This window comes from Schistocerca gregaria, chromosome 8 (assembly GCF_023897955.1).
Source record: "Schistocerca gregaria isolate iqSchGreg1 chromosome 8, iqSchGreg1.2, whole genome shotgun sequence".
Taxonomy (NCBI): domain Eukaryota; kingdom Metazoa; phylum Arthropoda; class Insecta; order Orthoptera; family Acrididae; genus Schistocerca; species Schistocerca gregaria.
The window spans coordinates 156,935,723-156,957,029 of NC_064927.1; the positions used below are offsets into that span (position 1 = coordinate 156,935,723).

General features: G+C 38.6%; 1 protein-coding gene across 3 annotated transcripts in view; it reads left to right on the plus strand.

Annotated features, from left to right (window-relative positions):
* Positions 1 to 4,715: 4,715 nt before the first annotated feature.
* The window catches only part of LOC126283960 (aldo-keto reductase family 1 member B1-like), a 43,844-nt gene continuing 27,252 nt past the window's right edge, over positions 4,716 to 21,307 (plus strand). For 2 of the 3 annotated variants that reach the window (XM_049982402.1, XM_049982400.1), the window contains exons 1-5: positions 4,747 to 4,890; positions 5,821 to 5,988; positions 6,070 to 6,186; positions 6,337 to 6,531; positions 13,874 to 14,077. In XM_049982402.1, the coding sequence (XP_049838359.1) occupies positions 4,825 to 4,890; positions 5,821 to 5,988; positions 6,070 to 6,186; positions 6,337 to 6,531; positions 13,874 to 14,077 (750 nt within the window). In that variant the 5' untranslated portion in view covers positions 4,747 to 4,824. Of the gene's footprint in view, positions 4,891 to 5,820; positions 5,989 to 6,069; positions 6,187 to 6,336; positions 6,532 to 13,873; positions 14,078 to 21,307 lie in introns of all 3 variants that reach the window. The other variant, XM_049982403.1, reaches the window with a different exon arrangement.

Below are 21,307 nucleotides of genomic sequence, written 5' to 3' on the forward strand. Positions count from 1 at the left end.
GCTATCCTTGATGTGTATAAATGGTCCACGAATCCTGGGTGAGTTGCGAAACAAGATTCGTACTTTACGGAGACGCGCTAGACAAAGTGGACCGAAGCTTTGTATTTCGACATTCCAAATGCATTGAGCAGGACGGAGGCTACCTTTGAGATATAATTTTCAAAACCTAATGATAAGCTCTAAATGTACCTCTATGTGAAGAACAGAGAATTGATATCTCCAGCTCTTTTATGATTTTTAAATTAAGGAAGTTCCCGCGCCGCACCCTGTATTTGCTATACACCTTTCAGTGACTGTTGAGTCGCGATAAATGTTCCACACTAGGTCGTTCTCACAAAAATCAACATACTGGAGATCTATCCGGGCAAACAGTTGCGCACGCTCATGTCCCTGCCACAGCAGTTATTGAACCGCTTTCGATTGGACGATTGCTGAGTGATGCTACGTCAGGTGTTCAACTGTGCTCTGAGGGTGGGGGAAAGCAGCTGTCGCGTCACAGACACAGCCTTGCCTTTGTTGAAGACGTTCTACACGGCTGTGCGTCCAGATGCAGAGAGCACGCTTTAAACTACGCGTCCTTACGCATGAGGCGCAGAGCTACGCTAGGGATTCTTTGCAGTGCCCTTGGGTCGTTTAGCCTGTCACGTGAATCGCCGCAAAGCCAGACGGATGCCTACAGAATCAAGGTAGATAGCTTGGTTGGCATTTGATTTTTAATGTCAGAAACTGCGACGTTGTCACGCCAGATACTGTCTGCAGGCAGCCATCCCAGAACTCCAATCTCCGCAGGGATAGAAAGTCGCTTTTAAGTCTCAGTTCTCTAAGCGACGTCCAACATTACCTAAATGACACCATTCCACGACGATGGACTGGAAGAGGCGAAGCAGAGGATGCTGCGGGGTTACGTAAAATACAAGAGTTTTTATCCCCCCCTTTGCCTGTCGCTCTTGAAAATCTGTGAACTCGATAACGAGAGACCAGCTGCTTCGTCTGGTAGGAAACAAGCCACCGTTTTGATGTTAGTCGTGTAACACGTGGTGCTCACTTTGAATGCTTAAAACTTTGAACTTTTCTCTTTCCAGGAAAGTTGGAATTGTGTTTCTGTCTTTTGAATTTCGGAAGCAATAAATGTTTGAAATCTGTTCTCTCTTTTTAAATAGCCCTGTACATATTCCATATTACAACATACACCTTATCTGTCTTTTGAAGTTCTGAAGCAATAAGTGTTTGAAACATGTTCCCTCTTTCTGAATAGCCGTGTCTACTGGGTGATCAAAAAGTCAGTACAAATATGAAAACTGAATAAATCACGGAATAATATAGATAGAGCGGTACAAATTGACACACATGCTTGGAATGACATGGGGTTTTATTAGAACCAAAAAAATACAGACGTTCAAAAAATGTCCGACAGATGGCGCTTCATCTGATCACGATAGCAATAATTAGCTTCACAAAGAAAGACAAAGCAAAGATGATGTTCTTTACAGGAAATGCTCAATATGTCCACCATCATTCCTCAACAGTAGCTGTAGTCGAGGAATAATGTTGTGAACAGCACTGTAAAGCATGTCCGGAGTTATGGTGAGGCATTGGCGTCGGATGTTGTCTTTCAGCATCCCTAGAGATGTCGGTCGATCACGATACACTTGCGACTTCAGGTAACCCCTAAGCCAATAATCGCACGGACTGAGGCCTGGGGACCTGGGAGGCCAAGCATGACGAAAGTGGCGACTGAGCACACGATCATCACCAAACGACGAGCGCAAGAGATCTTTCACGCGTCTAGCAATACTTTTTTTTGTTCTAATAAAACCCCATGTCAATTTTTACCTCTATATCTACATTATTCCATGGTTTACTAAGTTTTCAAATTTATACTGACTTTTTGACCACCTGGTATATTCCATATTACAGGATACCACTTATCGAAAGATCGCACACAAATTTTGAAGCTGTTAAGAAGTTTTTCACCTCGGTTTCTAATTGCTGTTGAAGTCTTCAGTGGAGGGTTACCAGATGGAAAATTTGTGAAGTAGTGCATATATTAATGGAAATTAGGGCAATTTTTAAAGATGAATAACCTTTTACAAGCAGATAACAGTAATAAAATAATTACCAGCGTATCAGGAAAAAACTACGTAGCTGGTTTTAATCGAGATCTTCAGTCACAGCTGGAGCGGTTTTGTATTTGTCACTGGTATGTACTTTGGTAAGAAGTATGCTCGGTCCCTGCAGCTCGTTGATGCCAGACGGTTCACAAAACATGCCTGTGAAATTTCGTTTCACATTTACGATTCCCCTAACTGTCTGCGGCACTTTTCCTCGAGAAATCTTTCTTACTTGCAGAATATAATAGCAAGAAAATAGAATAATTTTTGCTCCAACTCACAAATCCACGATAACCCTACTTCAGTCGGGAAACTTACCTGATACTCTTTGTACTCAAACCGAGGGCGCCCTCTACAATTTTACTCCCACACTTCCACCTACTGTCAAAAAGTATTCCTTGGTGCTCCTGAATGTGTCCTATCAATCTACGAATTCCTTACCTTAGTCAGGCTGTGCCTTAAATTTTTCTCGACATCGTGAGCCAATACTTTTTCGTTAGTAATACGATCGATGCATATAATATTCAGCAGTTATCTGTAACATTCTCTTTAAAAAGCTTGTGTTATGTTCTTGTCCTTAGATATACTCTCTATCGCCCGTATTTAACTCACATACAAGATTTCACTCCAGACAAACAGTTTAAGAAAAGACTCCTTAAAACTTAATTTTACATTTGATGCTAACTTTTTTTTTTCCAGAAAACCCTCTTTTGCTACTGGCAGTCTGCATTTTGTACCCAATTTCCTTTCGCCGTCGTCAAAGATCTTGCTGTACAAATAATAAAAACTCGCCCACTAGTGTTCGTATCTTATTTCTTAATTTAATTACAGTACCCCAGCGTCACCCCATTTGATTTAACTGCACCCAGTTATTCTTGTTCTGCTTTTCGTGGTGTTCGTGTTAGAACTGCTGCTCGAGACATAGACGTTCAAATTATGTTTCCAGTCATTTGGTGTCACTGACAAAATTACAAGGCTATCGGTAGATCCTTAAAGCAAAAGTGGAGTATGTCAGAACCACTTTCACATCTCTGATGACACTGCTGTTTATCTCTTAGCGCAGACATTCTTCAGTAACTGATGGTCGAACTTAATGAAATATAGGCACTGAATATCAGTTATGAAAAGCTGATATAGTATCCAGGTAACGTAATGGAAACAGTACAAATTGCCAACGAAATCATGAAATCATAAAACCATAAACCAGATGAGACTTTTTTTTACGTGTAGGGCAGCTGAAGACAACTGGCTGGGCAACACAAGAAATAAACTAGAGTGAACTTGGCTTGGTGTTCGAATTGAAAGCGTTATTATAACTATAATAAAAATTAAACGGAGGCAAGTGGAATATGTAGCAAGGCGATCGATCGGATCCTAAATGGATCAAGGCAATTCGTTAGATGATTTCAAGTGATAAGGAAAGGCAAAGACGACAACCTAATGGGCTGTGGGAAGCTGACATTAAGAAGTGTCTGTGTTGTCATGACTTCCTCTCGAACAAAATTGTAGGAAAAGCTTATGTATTTTTACATTTAGCAGTTTCCAGATTTCCCAACTATTTGTCGGTAACTAAAGTAGCATAAAAACTAAATGCGTCGAAATAACCAAGGAATTTTACAGAACAAACTATGTTTCCAGTATCGATTGCGTGAGGGTTCGCCAGCTTCACCGGGGCTATGGCGTGACTGGCCGCAAACAACATTCCAGCTAGAACCATGCACTAGTACTAAGTGAAGTCATGACAACGATTAGTGAAAACTTCAGTATTCTGTAAATTACGACACTGCCAAAAATGAGTGGGCTCGTTGCTATCATAGTTCTTAAATAAACTGGATAACACAACATTCAAATTTTCGGACGAATGGTTTCCAGATGCCGTTATTTCTCAGAACTGCAGTTAATTGGAAGTTATGCTAAAGTGTACTATACTATGATGTAAACTAATTACGTATTGAAGTCCGTGCTTTTGCATATCACAATTTATTCATTTCCCGCGTGTACCTGTGAAAAGATACTGGTTCACAAGAATCACTTTTTTTTCTATTTGATCTCGATAAAGGTCTCATACAGAAGCAATTAACCAGCTTCTTTAGCTTGTACATGGTACACCACTGCGTTTTATTATATGCAAAGCTGCAACACAGAAAATAGGTGGCGTACCTTAATTTCTTTACTCGAAGCAGGAAGCTAGACAGGAATGAAATAATCAGTATTTCTCTAGCTGTCTTGAATTAATAAAAAGTGGGTGACAAGGATTAGCTATTTCCTCTACAGCATAAATTCGTTATAGCTAATAAAAACATAACGAAGTTACATCTCTGAAATAAACTTTTCAGGTTTTCAAGGGAACTGTAAATGAAGTAACGCTTTTAATTTCTGTCACCATTTTTGCATTTGAATATTCGTTCTGCTGTGCTGTTACGCGACTGTTTGATGTTATCCAATACAAAAGTGTTCTGTTAAAGATAAAATCATTTGTATATACCGAAAATTTTCGTGGCTGGCGTTCTACGTTGTTACGACGACAGAATTTCGATATACCAATAGGAGTTACTTCCCGCCAATTTTGTTTCCTACGTTCTCCGCGGGAGTTGGCGCGGCGCCACTTTCGCTCCGAGACAATTATTATCCAAGGTCTGCGCGCCGGCCGGCTCAGTTCCAGTTGAGTCCTACAGCCGTTGTGAAGTGTGAGAAGCACTAAGGTTCTGTAGCGATGGCTCCAGGAGTGAAGTTAAACAACGGCAAAGTTATGCCCGGCATCGGGATTGGCACTTGGCAGGTAACAATTACTGCAAGAGTTTTTGTCAATATGCGAATGACGTTGGAGTAAGTGAAACAGTTGTCGCGCTTTTTTATAAACCGGCTATTTCGAATATTATGATTTAAGGAAGCGTATGAAGAGTTCCAGAGGAAACGAGCAGTTTAAGAATACGAAATGGAATGTTCCACAGATAGTTGCACGGTGTTAGGTCTCTTGATTGTAAATGTGGAAACATGTGTCGATTGTTTTAATAGTCATTAGTATCAAGTTGATTATATGCCTTTTAATTACACTGTACTGTTAATCTGGTATACGACAGGAGAGTCACGTTGTTGTAAGACCAGTGGAAGCATTATGTGGATTGCGTAATTAATTACTTACTTGACATTCGAAACAATGAATGCTGCGTATCTAAATCGTATTGTTGCGGAAACGACTTGAACGTGCTCATCCATGAAAGTAATATTGAAACTTCGTTTGGTGAAATGTATTCGATCCTGTCAATGAAATTATTTTCGAAGTTTTGCGATTGGGGTAGGTGCAGTCTCGCAACAATCGGATTCGAAACGGTTAAGAAATGTTTGTTCAACTGCTTTCTTGTAATAGAGTGAAAAAGAGGTTTCTATGATAGATGTAGAAAGCTCTTTCTTGTGGTATTGCATGACCAAGTCGGATATATACTTGTTTTGACTGTTAAGTGTAGGAACCGCGCCAGTTTGGAAAATAAGTAATTTGGAATTTTGATCATGGAGAGTTCTGAAATATTTCAGTTACACGCTGAAAATTAGAGGGAACTAGTTGGTTTGCGCCACGAATGCTGAAGTTAATTGCGAGGTACATTTTCTTTAAATAATTTCTAACTTTCAAACTTCTATTTGTGTGCTGTAGTATATACGTTTAGTGTACTCCGAAGATTGTTTGCGTTGCTTATAAGCTTGCATGTTGCAGTCTGCGCCTGGCGAGGTCGGAGAGGCGCTGAAGTACGCGATTGAAATTGGTTACCGTCATATTGATGGGGCTGCAGTGTATCAAAACGAACCAGAAGTTGGTGCTGCCTTGAAAGCAAAGCTGGATGATGGCACAGTCAAACGTGAAGAACTCTTTGTCACAAGCAAGGTACCGTACTATGATTCTAAGTCGGGCTTTATATAAAACTGTCATACAGTGCTATCAGTGTTAATAGGGACTTTGTTGCAGCTGTGGAACACAAAGCATCGGCCAGAGTTGGTAGTGCCAGCTTGTAAGAAGACTCTTGCAGATCTTAAACTGGATTATCTTGATCTGTATCTCGTGCACTGGCCTTTCGCTTTCAAGGTTAGAATTTGTTAGTGTGTTGGCAGATCTACAATAAAATTTAGTGTTGTGGCATCACAGTGTTTTGATTTTCAATCAGTGCAGGATACATTTTCTGCGCTACTCGTTCACTCTTTTTGTTTAGGTGTAAGGTATACTTTCTATTTACAGGAGGGAGATGACTTCTTTCCCGCAGCAGAAGACGGTTCAATTATTACAACAGATGTTGACTATCTGGATACCTGGAAACAAATGGAGGAGTGTGTTCGCCTTGGTCTTACGAAGAGTATTGGTGTATCCAATTTCAACAGCAAACAACTAGCTAGATTACTAGAAGTTGCAAAGATCAAGCCAGTCACCAATCAGGTAACATTTGGGTAGTTTGATTCACTAATTTTTTGTTAGTTCTAAAATGTAGAGCTGTTACCAAATTGGTGAACATAGTGGTAATATGACTTAAGATTCACAAGGGCATCAAATGTATTGATATACAATTATGCCCTATTACTGGAAGAGCCTATTGAATTTACAGTGATCCTAAATTCCATACATTTGAGCATTTTGGCATTTGAGGACCAGATAATTTAAATTGGTGATGCTTTTTAAAAATTACCTTTAGAGTATTCCAATCCCAGACTTTTTTACCAACATACAGCTGTTAATGTCCCCCCCCCCCTCCCTCTTCTCCCCCCAATCTTTGTGTTGGGTTTAACATTTCCTTTATAATAGTCTTCCTTTCCCAGTATACCACTGTATTATTCCCCTGCCACATATCTTTGCTAGTAATCAGGCCTTCCTGAATGCTTAGGGGAAAATCATTGGTTAATGTTTGAAAGAGAACGAGACCAATTGTGAAACCTTGAGGAATGCTTTGTCTTGCTACTTCTGCCTTGGACTGTGTACATCATACCAGTTGTGATGTGATTAAAATTTCTGTAGGTCTGATGCCACTGCATTTTCCTCCTCATTCCACAAAATGGTAGTTTCTCTGAAAGTAATGCATGTTTGACATGTTCAAAGAAGTTCATGAGATCAAGAAACATGCCTGTTAAAGTATGCACTTGGTGCACAATAGATTTCATTCAAAAATTAACTATGGTACTCCATTTATCAATTTCCCTATCTTCAAATCAAACTGGTAGAGATTCAGCATGCACGTACCTCCAAGAAAGCTATGACATGGTTCATACTGCTTTCAGTGACTTAATCAGTATACTTTATTCATCAGAGATATGTTCATTGTTATTGACATCAACCCAGTAAGAATTTTTAAACCCAGGAACAACTTTCGCAGCTTTAAAAATTTGGGGAAGTATCCTGACATTAAAGAGCAGTTTATTGTATCTGATTGTCATACACATGAGGGAAAAATTATTTTTGAAGGTAATAAAAACCAAAGGAATATTCGCCCATCGGCCTAAAGGAATGTGTGGTTACAGCCAAATAGTACTGTAGTTTGCACATGTGTGACTCGGTCAAGAAAAATATTTGGAATACCTCCAGATCTGGCTATTAAATGAGTGCTTAGGTCCTGATGAGTTTATCATAAATGTTTGTGAAATGGTTATGGAATATTTTACATACATGTTTAGGCTCAGAGATACGTCCATAAATGTGTGTTTTTGTGTGTCTTGCCCTTCTTGCCAAATGTCATTTTTTTTCCACGTGAGTTTTGATTTATTACTCAAGATAACTTTCTTGACTGCATGAATTATCTTGTTCAGGGTATTTTTATACTGTTTGAAATAGGTATGGAATAATTTGCTGTCTGTACTCTTACTGTAAGCATATAGCAGTCCCCTATTTTTGCAAATAATTTGTATTGCTGATGCTAGCAATGTATTATACATTTTGCAGGTGCATTGTTTAGAAATGGGATGATGACCTAGGTTCAGTCTTAGGGTAAACATGTACGATAGTAGGACAATGCAATGAATCTTCTAATGACATTCTTATAAATTGAAATTGCTGTATGGCCCACCTTAGAGTATTGTTAAAAGTACAAGAACCCATACCAGATGGATTGAACATGGGATGTTAAACATAGCATAGAAGGGCAGCATGATTTCTCACTGGCATGTTTTACCTATTGGAGAGTTTTACGAATATGCTGGAAAATTTGAACTACCGGACACTTGACAACAGACACGAACTGTGTTGTATAAGCTTCCCTACAAGGTTTCAAGAACCAGTATTAAACAAGAAATCGAGGAATAAACCACAGACTGCTATTGTTGCCCCTGTAGGGATGAAAACACAACTTGCGATCTTTCTTGCTACACTCTGGTGCACAATGAAATCCTAATATGTGACTCAGTGGAAACTACCTGTTTCTGTGCACTTCACATTGGCTTGAAGAGTATAATGTAGATGTACACTGCCTTCTGTTGCATTCTTTTATGCTTTATCGTGATACATACACACCTCATTTATCATTTTAATTTGGGTGGATCATAGCGTAGTTTCCCCGCATTTAGATGCAGGCATTGCTCTGCTGTGGTGTGTGATCCCAGTTTGTACTCATTATGCTAATCCTGCTAGTTCTTAATAATACTGTAGAAGCATCAGTGAAAGAAGTTCCCCGACAGCTGGCAGTCTTGTAAGCTTTCAGCTGTGAACCCAGATAGCTGCAGGAGAAAACTGTAGGTACCCTCCAGAGCTGTGGCAACACTAAGGCATTGCCACAGACACACCTAACAGAATTGTGTTAAGAGATTGGTTGTGGTAGATGCACAAACGCAATTGTGCCAAATTCACTGCATCTGTTTGCCAGAATAAGCTTTCTGTTACCTAACATGCAGCTATATCATTAGTAAATAGTCTTGAATTATTTTACTCCATTCCTATAGACCGATTTAAACTACACTTTGATTAAAAGTATGTGCTTCACATTTTGGAGCTGGTTACCTCCAATCATGGCACTCAGTGTCACACGTGAACAGTTTGCTTTTGCTGAACTGTCTCAACAACTTGTTTAGTTTTCTTTCTTGAAGTCTTTGGATACTAAATCCTGACACACTTTTCATACACAGCACTAGGTGAACACTACTAGATTGTTTAGCGTAAGACACAATTCGCTGTCATTCAGTTATCATCACAAAAATAGGCCTACATTTGATAAGCTTCATATGAAATTGCATGAAGCCAAATTTTCTGAAGGCAGCAAATCAGCATCATGACTAGATCTGTAGAGAAATAAAAATAAATCTGTAGCAGTATGTTTTGCTGTAGGGTAGTGGCTTAGGTACAGTCCTAATATGCTGAAGGTCCTGGATTTGAAGGTCTACAGGTGATACCTCTTTTAAATCTTGAGTTATAATTTTTATTGTTATCTGGCTTAAAAGTAATTATTTTATTTTTTGTTGCATCATCTTCAAACCCTTTTCTATATTTCTCTTCCTATTTTTTCCTTTTCTTTCTGAATTTGTCTGTGTATCCTTCAACCTGTAACCAGATAAAGTGAGAAATTAAAGCTAGCTTTCAGCACTGGAACTGAAATTTTTCTGTCTTGAGTTTCCCCATAAAAGTTAGTTTTAATTATCGTGAACTAAGTGAGCATTACCAGTAGTTCTGCCGCAGATTATTGACCACCATTTTCTCAGATACATAGTACTTCAGGTTGTGGTTAGCTAGGACATAAAGTGTAAATTTAGGTCTACGAAGTCATTTGTCGTAGTTCTATCATTAGTCACTTCAAATCAGCTGTGGACAGAGAATCTGATGTTCTTATGTTACGTGACAGCAGCTGCTTGCAATGCTGCTCCACATTACATGTAACACCTCCTGTGTAGTGGTCAGCCATGTTTGCTTTTCACCTTTGAGTGGTAGCCAGTGTGGCATCACTGTAGCAGCAAGTAATAGATGTAAATTACCTTAGTAATTTTAATCAACCCATAGTTTTCACATGACACATAGTGGGATGGGTTGCTGCCATGCCAATTGGAGCATGGCATTATCGGCATGTACAGTGTTCTAATGTCACTGTGCATAAAGCATTGTGCTGGCCAACTGTTGTAGTGGAGGGTTCAGGTGACTTTCAGCTTTGTGTGCCTTACGATGTGTGGTGAAAATAGGGACAGACTGAGGCTGCAAACTTCTCGTATTATATGCAGTCAGTCGCATGAATTCATGTGGTCCTTAGAAGTATATTTTGTGGTGGGTTCAGGAGCTACAGTGCCGCAACTTTGGAACTTAACTCTTTTAACTGCTGTGCTGTTGCTATGGAAGGGTCTGTTAGACTGCATTTTGTTGTTTGTATACAAAACCCGTGTTTCAGTTAGGTTTTTTTTTTTTTTTTTTTAACAGTGCAGTATTTGGAACACTAGTGACAACTGAGACATAATAAAATTTGCAGCATATTTTTAGTTTGTGTGTTACTAAAGTAACAGCAGATAGTTACCTCTCCACTAACTTAGAAATCATTGTCAGGAAGCTGATATCACCAATTTGCAACACCTATGGAAAAACAAATTTCATATACGAGAAATTAAATGCGAAGTCTGCTTTGACTTTACTCTTCTTTGTTTCAGCATAGAGCTTCTGTTGCATTCCATAATTCTATACAGAGAGAAACTTGGTTGATTTAAATTTTAAACAAATGCGAAATAATTTTGTATTCTTATGTCCTGAATCACATTTTAGACACTTCCAATGGGCATGTGTTTCACACAGATCTTTGTAGAACTCCATTTGTCGCAGGTATCTTGTTTTGCTCTTCAGATGGGGAGGGTAAGAGGCATATTTTTTTAAAGACTATTCATATGATGCTCAACAAGGTCTCTTTAGAGTATTTGTGAAGATCAGTCTCATCATTACTCCTGCCTTTGCATAGGCTCGATGTACCACTCAATAATTAACACCACAGGCAACATCCATGAACTTTGCAACCCGATGAATAAGCTGCAATGTTTGGTGGAGACAGTCAACACCATCTTTTGTCATGTTGGACAACATGATCTCAAGTTTTCCTGGGCGTGGATCATTGTTCAATGAATACTGCTTAGAAGAAACCAGTATTGCAGCTTTGCACTTTCTGGGTGTGTAATGTGTTGACAAAAATTATAAACTGTTTGCCTTCATGCTTTGATTCATATTGCTGTGAAATCTAGCCTTTCTTTCCTTCCAATGTACCGTCATGCGAGATGTTCCTTTTAGAGTTCATTGACTAGTTCTACTGATAAGTACCAATTGTCTCCTGTATTATTTATCCACACGTTTTCAATAGGTTTCACCAATTGAAGAACAGCTTCAGTGGGAACACTGTGACCTCTCTCATGGTTTGGAAGGGTGTGACCATTGCTGCTTGTTGCGGAATAAATGAATGTGTTATGCAAGTTATTTATATGGTTGTTGGTCAGGCACTAAATTGTCAAGCCATATTTTGCTGGTTTGCTTGGCATATAAATTCTAAATCGACATCTTCTGCTGTAAGGTACAAGAATTTAACTGATACGTACTGTTGCTGCTGTAAGGTACAAGCATTTAATTGACACACACTGTTGCACCTACAGAGTGGGAAAGTTGACAGTCTTCAATGAAACTTTAAGAGTTGTGAAATTGCTTTTTGATTTGTCTCCTCTTTTATTCTTCTTGTCATGTGGGTCATCAAAAACTGTAATGCAGATAATAAAGACAGAACTCGTTCTTTACTAACAGTGCATCTGAAAACATGTCTTATTATTGCATCAGTTGTGAACAAGCTGTAAACCAATTCATCCCCTGATTTGAAAGTGATTTCATATCGGCTAAATACTGTAGGCCAGTTAGTGCCTTCAGTTCAGATAGCTCAGCATCCTGCAGACAGATAAGTGATCATCAATTTTTTGTGTTCTAACCCTGGATATTTTTCACATTTGTCCATAGAACGAATTTGCCTAGAAAATCTTGGGCAAAGAATGGTTTCCATACTTCAAAAACAACAGGGTTTACTCAGAATTTTTGGTATCTGTTGGTGTCTAGAAAGCTGCAAGACAATGTTGTGGTGGCTTGCTCATATGTTAGCTTGCTGCTGCTGTTTTCTCCCTGTAAAAATCTCTTTTTGCCAAAGAAGTAAGTGGTTCCATAGTCATCAGCTATCACTTCATCAGTTTGTTCTCTGCTGAATTAGCGTTGTGATCACAAATTATCTTAAAATTAGGGTCACTGTTGCTGTTGTGAGAGTTGTCATTCTGAGAATTGACCGAGGTGTTATTCAATATCCACATCTGTTTCATGTAAAATACATTCCATAGAAGGCCCGGCTGTGTCCACATGGAGAAGCAGCAATGAAAGCAATATGGTACGTTCACGAGACCTGTCAAGGCCCTTAAATAAGAAACAGAGCAGCAACAGTGCAAGGGTCCTGGTAAGTGTATATAGTTCGCTTCCAGTAGGAAAGTATACAGAGGAGTCCAGTTCACTTTGCAGTGGTGTGTGAAATACCATGAGGCAAACAATTGTAGTTGTCTGAGAGATGGTCCACAGTAGCATAGGGTTAAGCATCCAATGCCAATTAGTTTAAACCTGACTGTTATGTTGCAATAAATTATAACCTATCTTTTTTGATATTACCTGAGCCTTCTTTCGCTAGAAACCACAGGAATCACTGGTGAGAAGATGGAGTTGCTGTGCCATTGTCAAGAAATATAATGGAGGTACTGGAAAAGTAGATGAGAACAAGGCTTGTGTAACATCAATTTGTTTGTTTGTTTTTCTTGAGTGCCCCACATAGAATGTTGTGGAGAGGAGAACAATGTGAAGGAAAGCATAATCAATTAGCCCTTCTGACTTTTGGCCCCATTACATATACGTGTGCTCACGGGAAAGAAAAAATGGTGTCAGTAGTGAAGTAAGTGAAACAAGATGATAGACCAGACACAGCCGTCTCACTAATTTAATAGTTTAAAACTAGTTTAGGTTCAAACACAAAAATGCAGCACACTAAACAGAAAATGTTCGATGGCTACTGTTATTCTGCTGCACCATTTTACTAATGTTGGCAACAACTGGAAACAATTGAAGGATGGTAATCATGTCCCTTTGGCTGATGATTTTCTCCATTACTGTTATCACAAGTGTAGAACAAACTATACGTCTGGTGTCTTGGTTTCGTAAGACATTGTGCTACAGTAAATACCTGCCATACTGATTTTATTAATGATCAAAGATGTCATGTAGGGACAAGTGGAATGTGGTGAATGGCACTGGTATGTGGGTAACCTGCTCTTTTAAAGTGCACATGCACAGTATCATTAATTTTCTTGAAAACAGGCAGAAGATTTCAAGGAAACTGAATGCTTTGGAAGCTAAAATTTCTTTTTGTAAAACTAACATTTTTCCATAAATATTTAGCAGTAATGTAATGTTTCTCTTCAGGATAAGAGGCATGTGTTCATTGTGTGGAGCGTAGCACGTATTTTATGGATGTGTGTTGATGCAGTTATTAATGGAATTATTTGATGTTTCAGTGATTATTATTTTTTAAACAATAAATTAGCAACGAAGAGATGATAGGGGAGTATATATAGGATTCCAGATGTTTCCTTAGTTGCAAAAGTTTCTTTAAAGGATTCTGGGATAATGTGTGGAGCAAGGTTAAAAATATTTTTTAAGATTATCGTTGATTCCTATCAAGTGAGCCAAGAATGTTACTATTTCACTATTGATGTGGATGACTGAATTTTCTGTTTAATTTATTCACTGCATTTTCAAAAAAGGGGCTTTGTTTCAGATTGAATGTCATGCTTACCTCAACCAGAAGAAATTAATTCAGTTTTGCAAGGAAAAGGACATTGTTATTACAGCATACAGTCCACTTGCAAACCCCTCCATGAAAATGCCAGAGGGTGAGGTCCCACTCATGCAGAATCCAAAGATGAAGGAGCTTGCTGACAAATATGGAAAGTCAATTGCTCAAGTTCTTTTGAGATACTTGGTATGTACAGATATATATGATGCTATTGTATTAGTGTTAGTGGCTTGATCATTCATTTTAGTGTCTGGTAATTTTGAGCTGGCCTAGCAGTAGTTATCTGTCATTGTCATTTATTAATCAGTTGATATTTCACAACTAATTCAACATGTTTAATGAAGTTATTATGCTGAATCTTTTATTTTGTTAGCAATTTTGTTGTGATCTGGGTCCAGACAATAAGATAAGCAGTAGGCGATGAAGGCAAATAAATGCATTTGTTAGGAGTCGAAACCTTTCTTTTAAAGGAAGTGTGTGTGTGAGTGTTTTTATTTTTTTACAGAATAATTAACATTGAACGAATGTTCCCCACCAAAGTGTGTGTTCATTACAGTTGTAGCACGATTTGTGTGCACAACCTGATATTGTGGATTGCAAGCAGCGTATTAACTGTGTTTCTAGCTGCAGTGAGAAAAATTGTAAAATTGTTCTTTCCATAACAGCCGCCCATTCTCGTTAAAGCCTTAGCTTCTTTGTAGGGTGTAATGCATGCTGTTTCCACTTGTTGAGTTCTGATTTCAGATTAATGGAACCCTGACCATAGTGTAGTTCTACAGATTCTGTAAATTTCACAGCCCAAAGCCACTGGATCCTAATTGTTCAGTTTTGTAATAATTTGATTGACGTTGGTGGCCCTTCCTCAGGGCTGCATAACATGAAGTCTAGATTTGTTGTTGCCAACATTCTCTTCATATTTAATATGCTTCTTAATAAATGCTTTGTATCTGAAATTCACCTTCATTATGTAACTAAGGACATATCTGGCTTGCATTTTCCTGTAGATTATGCACGTGCACCATTCATCAGCTTAAAAAGTGCTAGTCAGAAGCTGTAAGTGATTGTTTTTAACCCTTTGAGGCCCATGAATAAACATGAGAAGAAAATAATAACAATTTCTTTCAAAATCTACTTTTATTGTCTCAAAAACCAATAATATAGTGTAATAACAATAAAATTTATATTCCATAATAAAATATTCTAGGTGGTTTCATAGTGAAACCACTGGGCTGTTATGACAGTTTTCATGGCTACATTTTCTTATGAAATGCAGTGAAACAATTTTTTGTTTTTGTTAAACACAAACCCACATTACACGTTTTGCAGAATGGTCTTGTTCGATGTGGCTCTTTAGCAGTACTACAGTGTGCACGTCTTCGAGACGGTCCTTTTTGTGGCATATGGGATGCACTGTCAAATTGCTTTTCTGGTGCAACAAATTGCTGGAATTTGTTCCACTGGATGTGAGATCTTTTGCAGTTAGGAATTGATGACAAAGTTGCTCCAACTAGACCAGCAATTACAGACAGTATGAATTGATTCAGAGTTTTTTGATCATTATCACAATGTTCATCATAAATGATGCAGGCATTTACAACAGTAACATCAAGAAAGTGCCAGAAAATTCTGTGCCACCATTTCTTGCTTTTTCTATCAATCTCATAGATCAACATGTCAGATTTATCTACAAGCCTCATATAGGTATTGTAATACTTTACAATATCTGGGCATGAAATTTCAGTGCGAGAACAATCTTTGTATTTCTGGGATGCTGTGTTCACATTTTCAGTGTTGTGGAAGTTTGAAAGAAACTGTATTGGTTTACGATCTTTCCAAACCAATGCTGAGATACCTTGGCCACTACAACGAAATTGGAACTCTCCTCGGGACATGTTATTTTCATTTTCAAAGTCTTTTGGGAACCCAACTCCGCCTTTCTTCACTGTCCCACAGGCATATATATTCCTTATTTCTTCAGCTCAAGCATCAGGGGTACATAAGTAAAATAATTGTTAAAGTACAGCTTGTGATGCTTTCCTGCTAATTCTGAACTAGGGTGTTTTACAACTCTGGCATCTAGACACTTTTTTACCTCCTGACCTATTTCCCCAGTATAAAGCTGAAATTTGGAAATGTAACCAGTTTCATTTGCCAGTACCCAAACATTGTACCCACGTTTTATGGGTTTTTGTGGCATATACTGCTTGAGGCTGGATCTACCCTCGAAACGAATCATTGATTCGTCCACAGCAAGGTGTTCTGTTGGCTTATAACTTTCTGCGTACCTCTTGCTAAGATAGTCCAATAGTGGGCATATCTTGAACCATTTATCGAAGCCTTTTTCTCCCTTTTTTGATTATTGGCTGTTGTCATTTGCATGAATATGACCTAGCAACCACGAAAATATATTCTGAGACATGAGATCTGAAATGTATGAATCACGGAGAACTGGATCAGAGGACCAATAATTCCTATACCCATTAGTAAATTTGTGGCAAGAAATTTCTTCATTTCGTCAATATCGGTTGGTTTGAAAACTGTGGAACCTCCAAGCTTTTGAGTTGGATATAAATTTGTTTGATACACTAGATGGTCTAATAAATCATCACAAAGTAAGCAGCCAAATATTTCAGTGGGACTTGATTTGTTGCATGGGATATTTGCACCATATACCTGTGAAAACTCGGTTGTTGCATTTAACGGTATCTGTTGCACCCATTCAGTATGCTCGTTTATTTCTGTATTGTCATCACACACTAATGCGAACAGTCACTGTCAGCACAAACACGTTCATTCACATACTCTTCAAATTCAACTATGCTCTCATCGGGTAAAAGAAGTTGTTCTTCGTCAATTTTGCCTGATTCACTTCCAGTATCTGAAGCAGCCGACTCAGTGTCACTTGGAATTTCAGGAAGTATGTCCATTAGCATATTTGTGGTAAGGTCACAAGCTCTGAATTGCTGATTTACTCTTGATGGTGTCCATAATGACACACTGTAAAGAATAAAAGAATTTACAGTTTGATGGTTGTTAAGTCTCGGTGGTTTCATTCTGAAACTACCTACATATTCGTGAAAAAACTAAACTTTACATTATAATTATCAATAAAAATATCTTCCAAATATAATAAAATGAAGAATATAAATAATCCATTACTGTTCAATCCTGTCTTCGGCCATCCTGATTTAGGTTTTCTGTGATTTCCCTAAATCGCTTCAGGCAATATCCGGGATGGTTCCTTTGAGAGGCCATGGCCGATTTCCTTCCCTCACCCGAGCTAGCGCTCGGTCTTTAATGACCTCGTTGTCGACGGGACGTTACACACTAATCTCTCCTTCTCTCCTAATCCATTACCTGAAATTCTTATTATCTGCTGTATATAGTCACAAAACAATTTTATGTGAAGGTTGTGTTGAAAGCACGTGTACTCTGTGCAGCACCACACAAGTAATGCATTTAGCTGACAATAATCACTTTTTCACTGCTACAAGTAGCTGGCACTGACGCTAGATGTCACCAGCAATCAACATGGGGTGGTAGTTTCAAGAATGAACCTCTGGATCACAAAAGCAGGGAAAGTAAAAATTGGCAGGAAAGGGTTAAGTACAACTGGTTCAACCAGGGTGATATTAATCCCCTCATTGCTTACTTTTCAGAACATATCTTAGTCTTGAAGTTTCTTTGACATCTTTAAATTGTTACCAGAGTTCATTGTGTGGCAGTCTAATTGGAGTATTTCAAAGCTAATACTTAGGTTATGCAGTCAGGTTCTAGTTGTTGCACAATGCACAATATTTAATATTGTACATCACCCTTTTTCCTACCCCTAGAGAGCTTAATGAACAAAACCAGTGTCTCCACACAGGGAAAAGATCTGTTCACCATTAACCTCACGGTACTTCAAGCATGTTATTTACTGAAGCAACAAGGCACACTCAGCATTTAGTTGTCCCATTAATTAGCTCAAAATAGAAACACACCATACAATTATACACTCAAAGAATTGCCATCATTGATGTGGCTATAACACACACAAGAAATGCAGTCTGTAAAAATTATACACACACATTGGGATAATTGATACTTTGCTTTTAGTTCCATTGCAGCTTTGAATTGCTCCAGTCATGATTCCAATTTTATTGCTGCAATTAAAATAAGTTTATTCATGGGAAATTCTCCATTGAATGACACCGGTGTGGAAATTTCACAGGTAGCAGTGAAAATACCACCCTTTCGGCAAAAAATTAAAAGATATGGGTTTTTACAAGTTGAGTCCCAATTTATTACCAGAAGTATTGGCGTTAAGTGACAGTATTATTATGTTTTGAAATCTGTCGATAGCACAGTTGCTGAACTCATAGCAAATTTCATGTCCAAACCATTATCAGCTTCCCAATACAAAGGCTTTAAAACTCTTCTTACCATGAAATTCGATGAATCACTTATGCAGAGTTAAAAAAATTATTAACCAAAGTAGAACTAAAAGATCAGCAGCCATCTATTTGCTCTCAGATATGTGTGCTTTTGCCAGGATGTAAGTAGCTTATGATTTTAAGAGCTGTATTTCTTCATTGACTACCACACAATGCACATTCTATAGTAGTGGTTAGTCAAGAGTTTTGATGCAGTGGCTTGTGTGGCTGACAAAATTGTACACATTACAATGCCCAGTCAGTTCACAGATAGGGCTGTTTAATCTCCATCTCGAGACCTACATCTACATACTCTGCAATCCACCATATGGTGCGTGGCGGAGGGTTCTTCATACCACAACTAGCATCTTCTCTCCCTGTTCCACTCCCAAACAGAATGAGGGAAAAATGACTGCCTATATGCCTCTGTATGAGCCCTAATCTCTCATCTCTTATCCATGTGGTCTTTCCATGAAATATAAGTTGGCAACAGTAAAATTGTATTGCAGTCAGCCTCAAATGCTGGTTCTCTAAATTTCCTCAGTAGTGATTCACGAAAAGAACACCTCCTTTCCTCCAGAGAATTCCACCTGAGTTCCTGAAGCATTTCCGTAACACTCGCGTGATGATCAAACCTACCAGAAACAAATCTAGCAGCCTGCCTCTGAATTGCTTCTATGTCCTCCCTCAATCCGACCTGATGAACCACATCTTCCCAAAATTCTACCAATGAACCGAAGACTACTGTCGGCCTTCCCCACAACTGCCATTACATGCTTGTCCCACTTCATATCGCTCTGCAGTGTTATGCCCAAATATTTAATCGGCGTGACTGTGTCAAGCGCTACGCTACTAATGGAGATTCAAACATTACGGGATTCATTTTCCTATTCATCTGCATTAATTCACATTTATCTATATTTAGAGTTAGCTGCCATTCTTTACACCAATCACAAATCCTGCCCAAGTCATTTTGTATCCTCCTACAGTCACTCAGCGACGACACTTTCCTGTATACCACAGCATCATCAGCAAACAGCCGCACATTGCCATCCACCCTATCCAAAAGATCATTTTTGTAGATAGAAAACAGCGGACCTACCACGCTTCCCTAGATGATACCCTCACCTCCGATGAACACTCACCATCGAGGACAAAGTACTGGGTTCTATTATTAAGAAGACTTAAGGTGACAGACTTTGCTATCTGGAAAGACAGCTTTTGGAACTAATGTCTCAGAGTCAGAACTCGGAAATGCTAGAGAAGCAGATTGAAACCACTGCAGAGAGAGAGAGAGAGAGAGAGAGAGAGAGAGAGAGAGAGAGAGAGAGTGTGTGTGTGTGTGTGTGTGTGTGTGTGTGTGTGTGTGTGTAAATACCCATGTGCTATTATGATAAATTCTAACAGAACGTAAAGAAATGTGCACCATGTTAATTTATTTTTCAACTGTGTGCTGATGCTCACATAGAAAACTAGTACACTTGGCGTGGCATGAGTGGGGAGGCCGAATCATCTTGCTGCCAATTCATAAATGGTCACAGCACATGGTATCAGCTTTGGTCAGTTCTGGAGCAGGCATCTCCATATTGCCAGCAACAGTATTAGATCCAAAAAATATTCAGAAATGGCAACTCTGCTGCAAACTGCTCCATAATACACATGTATGGCGAATGACTACTGAACTTCAAAATATGTCTTCAGAGATTTCCATGGCCCACTTTTCTTAGAGATATTCATCAGACAATTACTGGTGCCGATTTCTTGAGCAATTAAAGATTTATTTCTTGATGTCGAGTCAAAATTACTTGACTGATAATGTACAATGAAAAGTATATGCCCTGCAGACATATGTAATGACAGTTAACTATTTTTGATTAATTCACAGCACATATCTTGTATGCTCTAGAGATATGCTAACATTCTGAAGAATAAACCTAATTAAAATTTTCCTGAAGTTAATGTGTAGCACGACAAGCACAAAAGTGGGGTCCTCCAGCAAACTTAAAAAACAGCGAGCAAGAAGTTGTCAGAAAAATTTGCTCAAGCAAAACATGAATTTCAGTAGATGATCAACCTTCCAGTTTGTCATCCTTTAAAACCTGCTGGTCTTGTGCACTCCATCTGATTCCAAAGAAAGCTGAAACTTAGTGTCCCTGTGGAGATTACAGAGCTTTAAATGCTGCTACAGTGCCAGACCGCTATCCAGTAACTCATTTACAAGGTCTCGACTTGCAACTCTCAGACAGAACGACATTCTTGAAAACTGACTGTATTAGAGCTTATCACCTGACATTCCTCTTGCACCAGCAGTTTTGCCTAAAACAGCTGTTGCGGTGCAGTCTTGCAATTTATTAATAACATTTTGAATGATTTACCTCTCATATGTTCAGATTTAGATGTACTCTCATTTCTTCAGCATCAGATAAGGCTCTTATAATGTATGTGCAACAGCTTCTTGAAGAGATGAGTTAAACATCACCTTAACATTAATGTGGGGAAATGGATTTTTGGGAGAAAGATAAGATGTTTTTTAATAATGATGTTTTTCAACATTAGAAGAAAAAGTGAAAATCGCCGAGGACCTTGCTCATGTTAAAGCAGTGGCACAACTACTCTTGTTTTATAGGTCTGATGAATTTTCACATATATATGTCACCAGATACAGAAGAAATCCAATGAGCATTGTTTAACTTCTGCAAGATTACTAAGCGGATGGATAATTGCCCTGTTACATGGACCAACAAAGCAGACAGATTTTCAAGATGTTAAACGAACTAGCTAATGCAACCTAGCGGGTTTATATCGTGATAGATTACTCTTAATTTGATGTTTGATGCCTTGGCTATGCTATAGTTGCTTCTCTTCACCAGCTGCGAGAAGGAACACCAGAACAACTTGAATTTTCTTCAGGTGTCTCACTGACATATGCTGTAGCTTTAGTACCTGTGATTGGAAGCTGTTTGGCAACATGTTCAGCTTTCAAACACTTCTGTTACTTTCT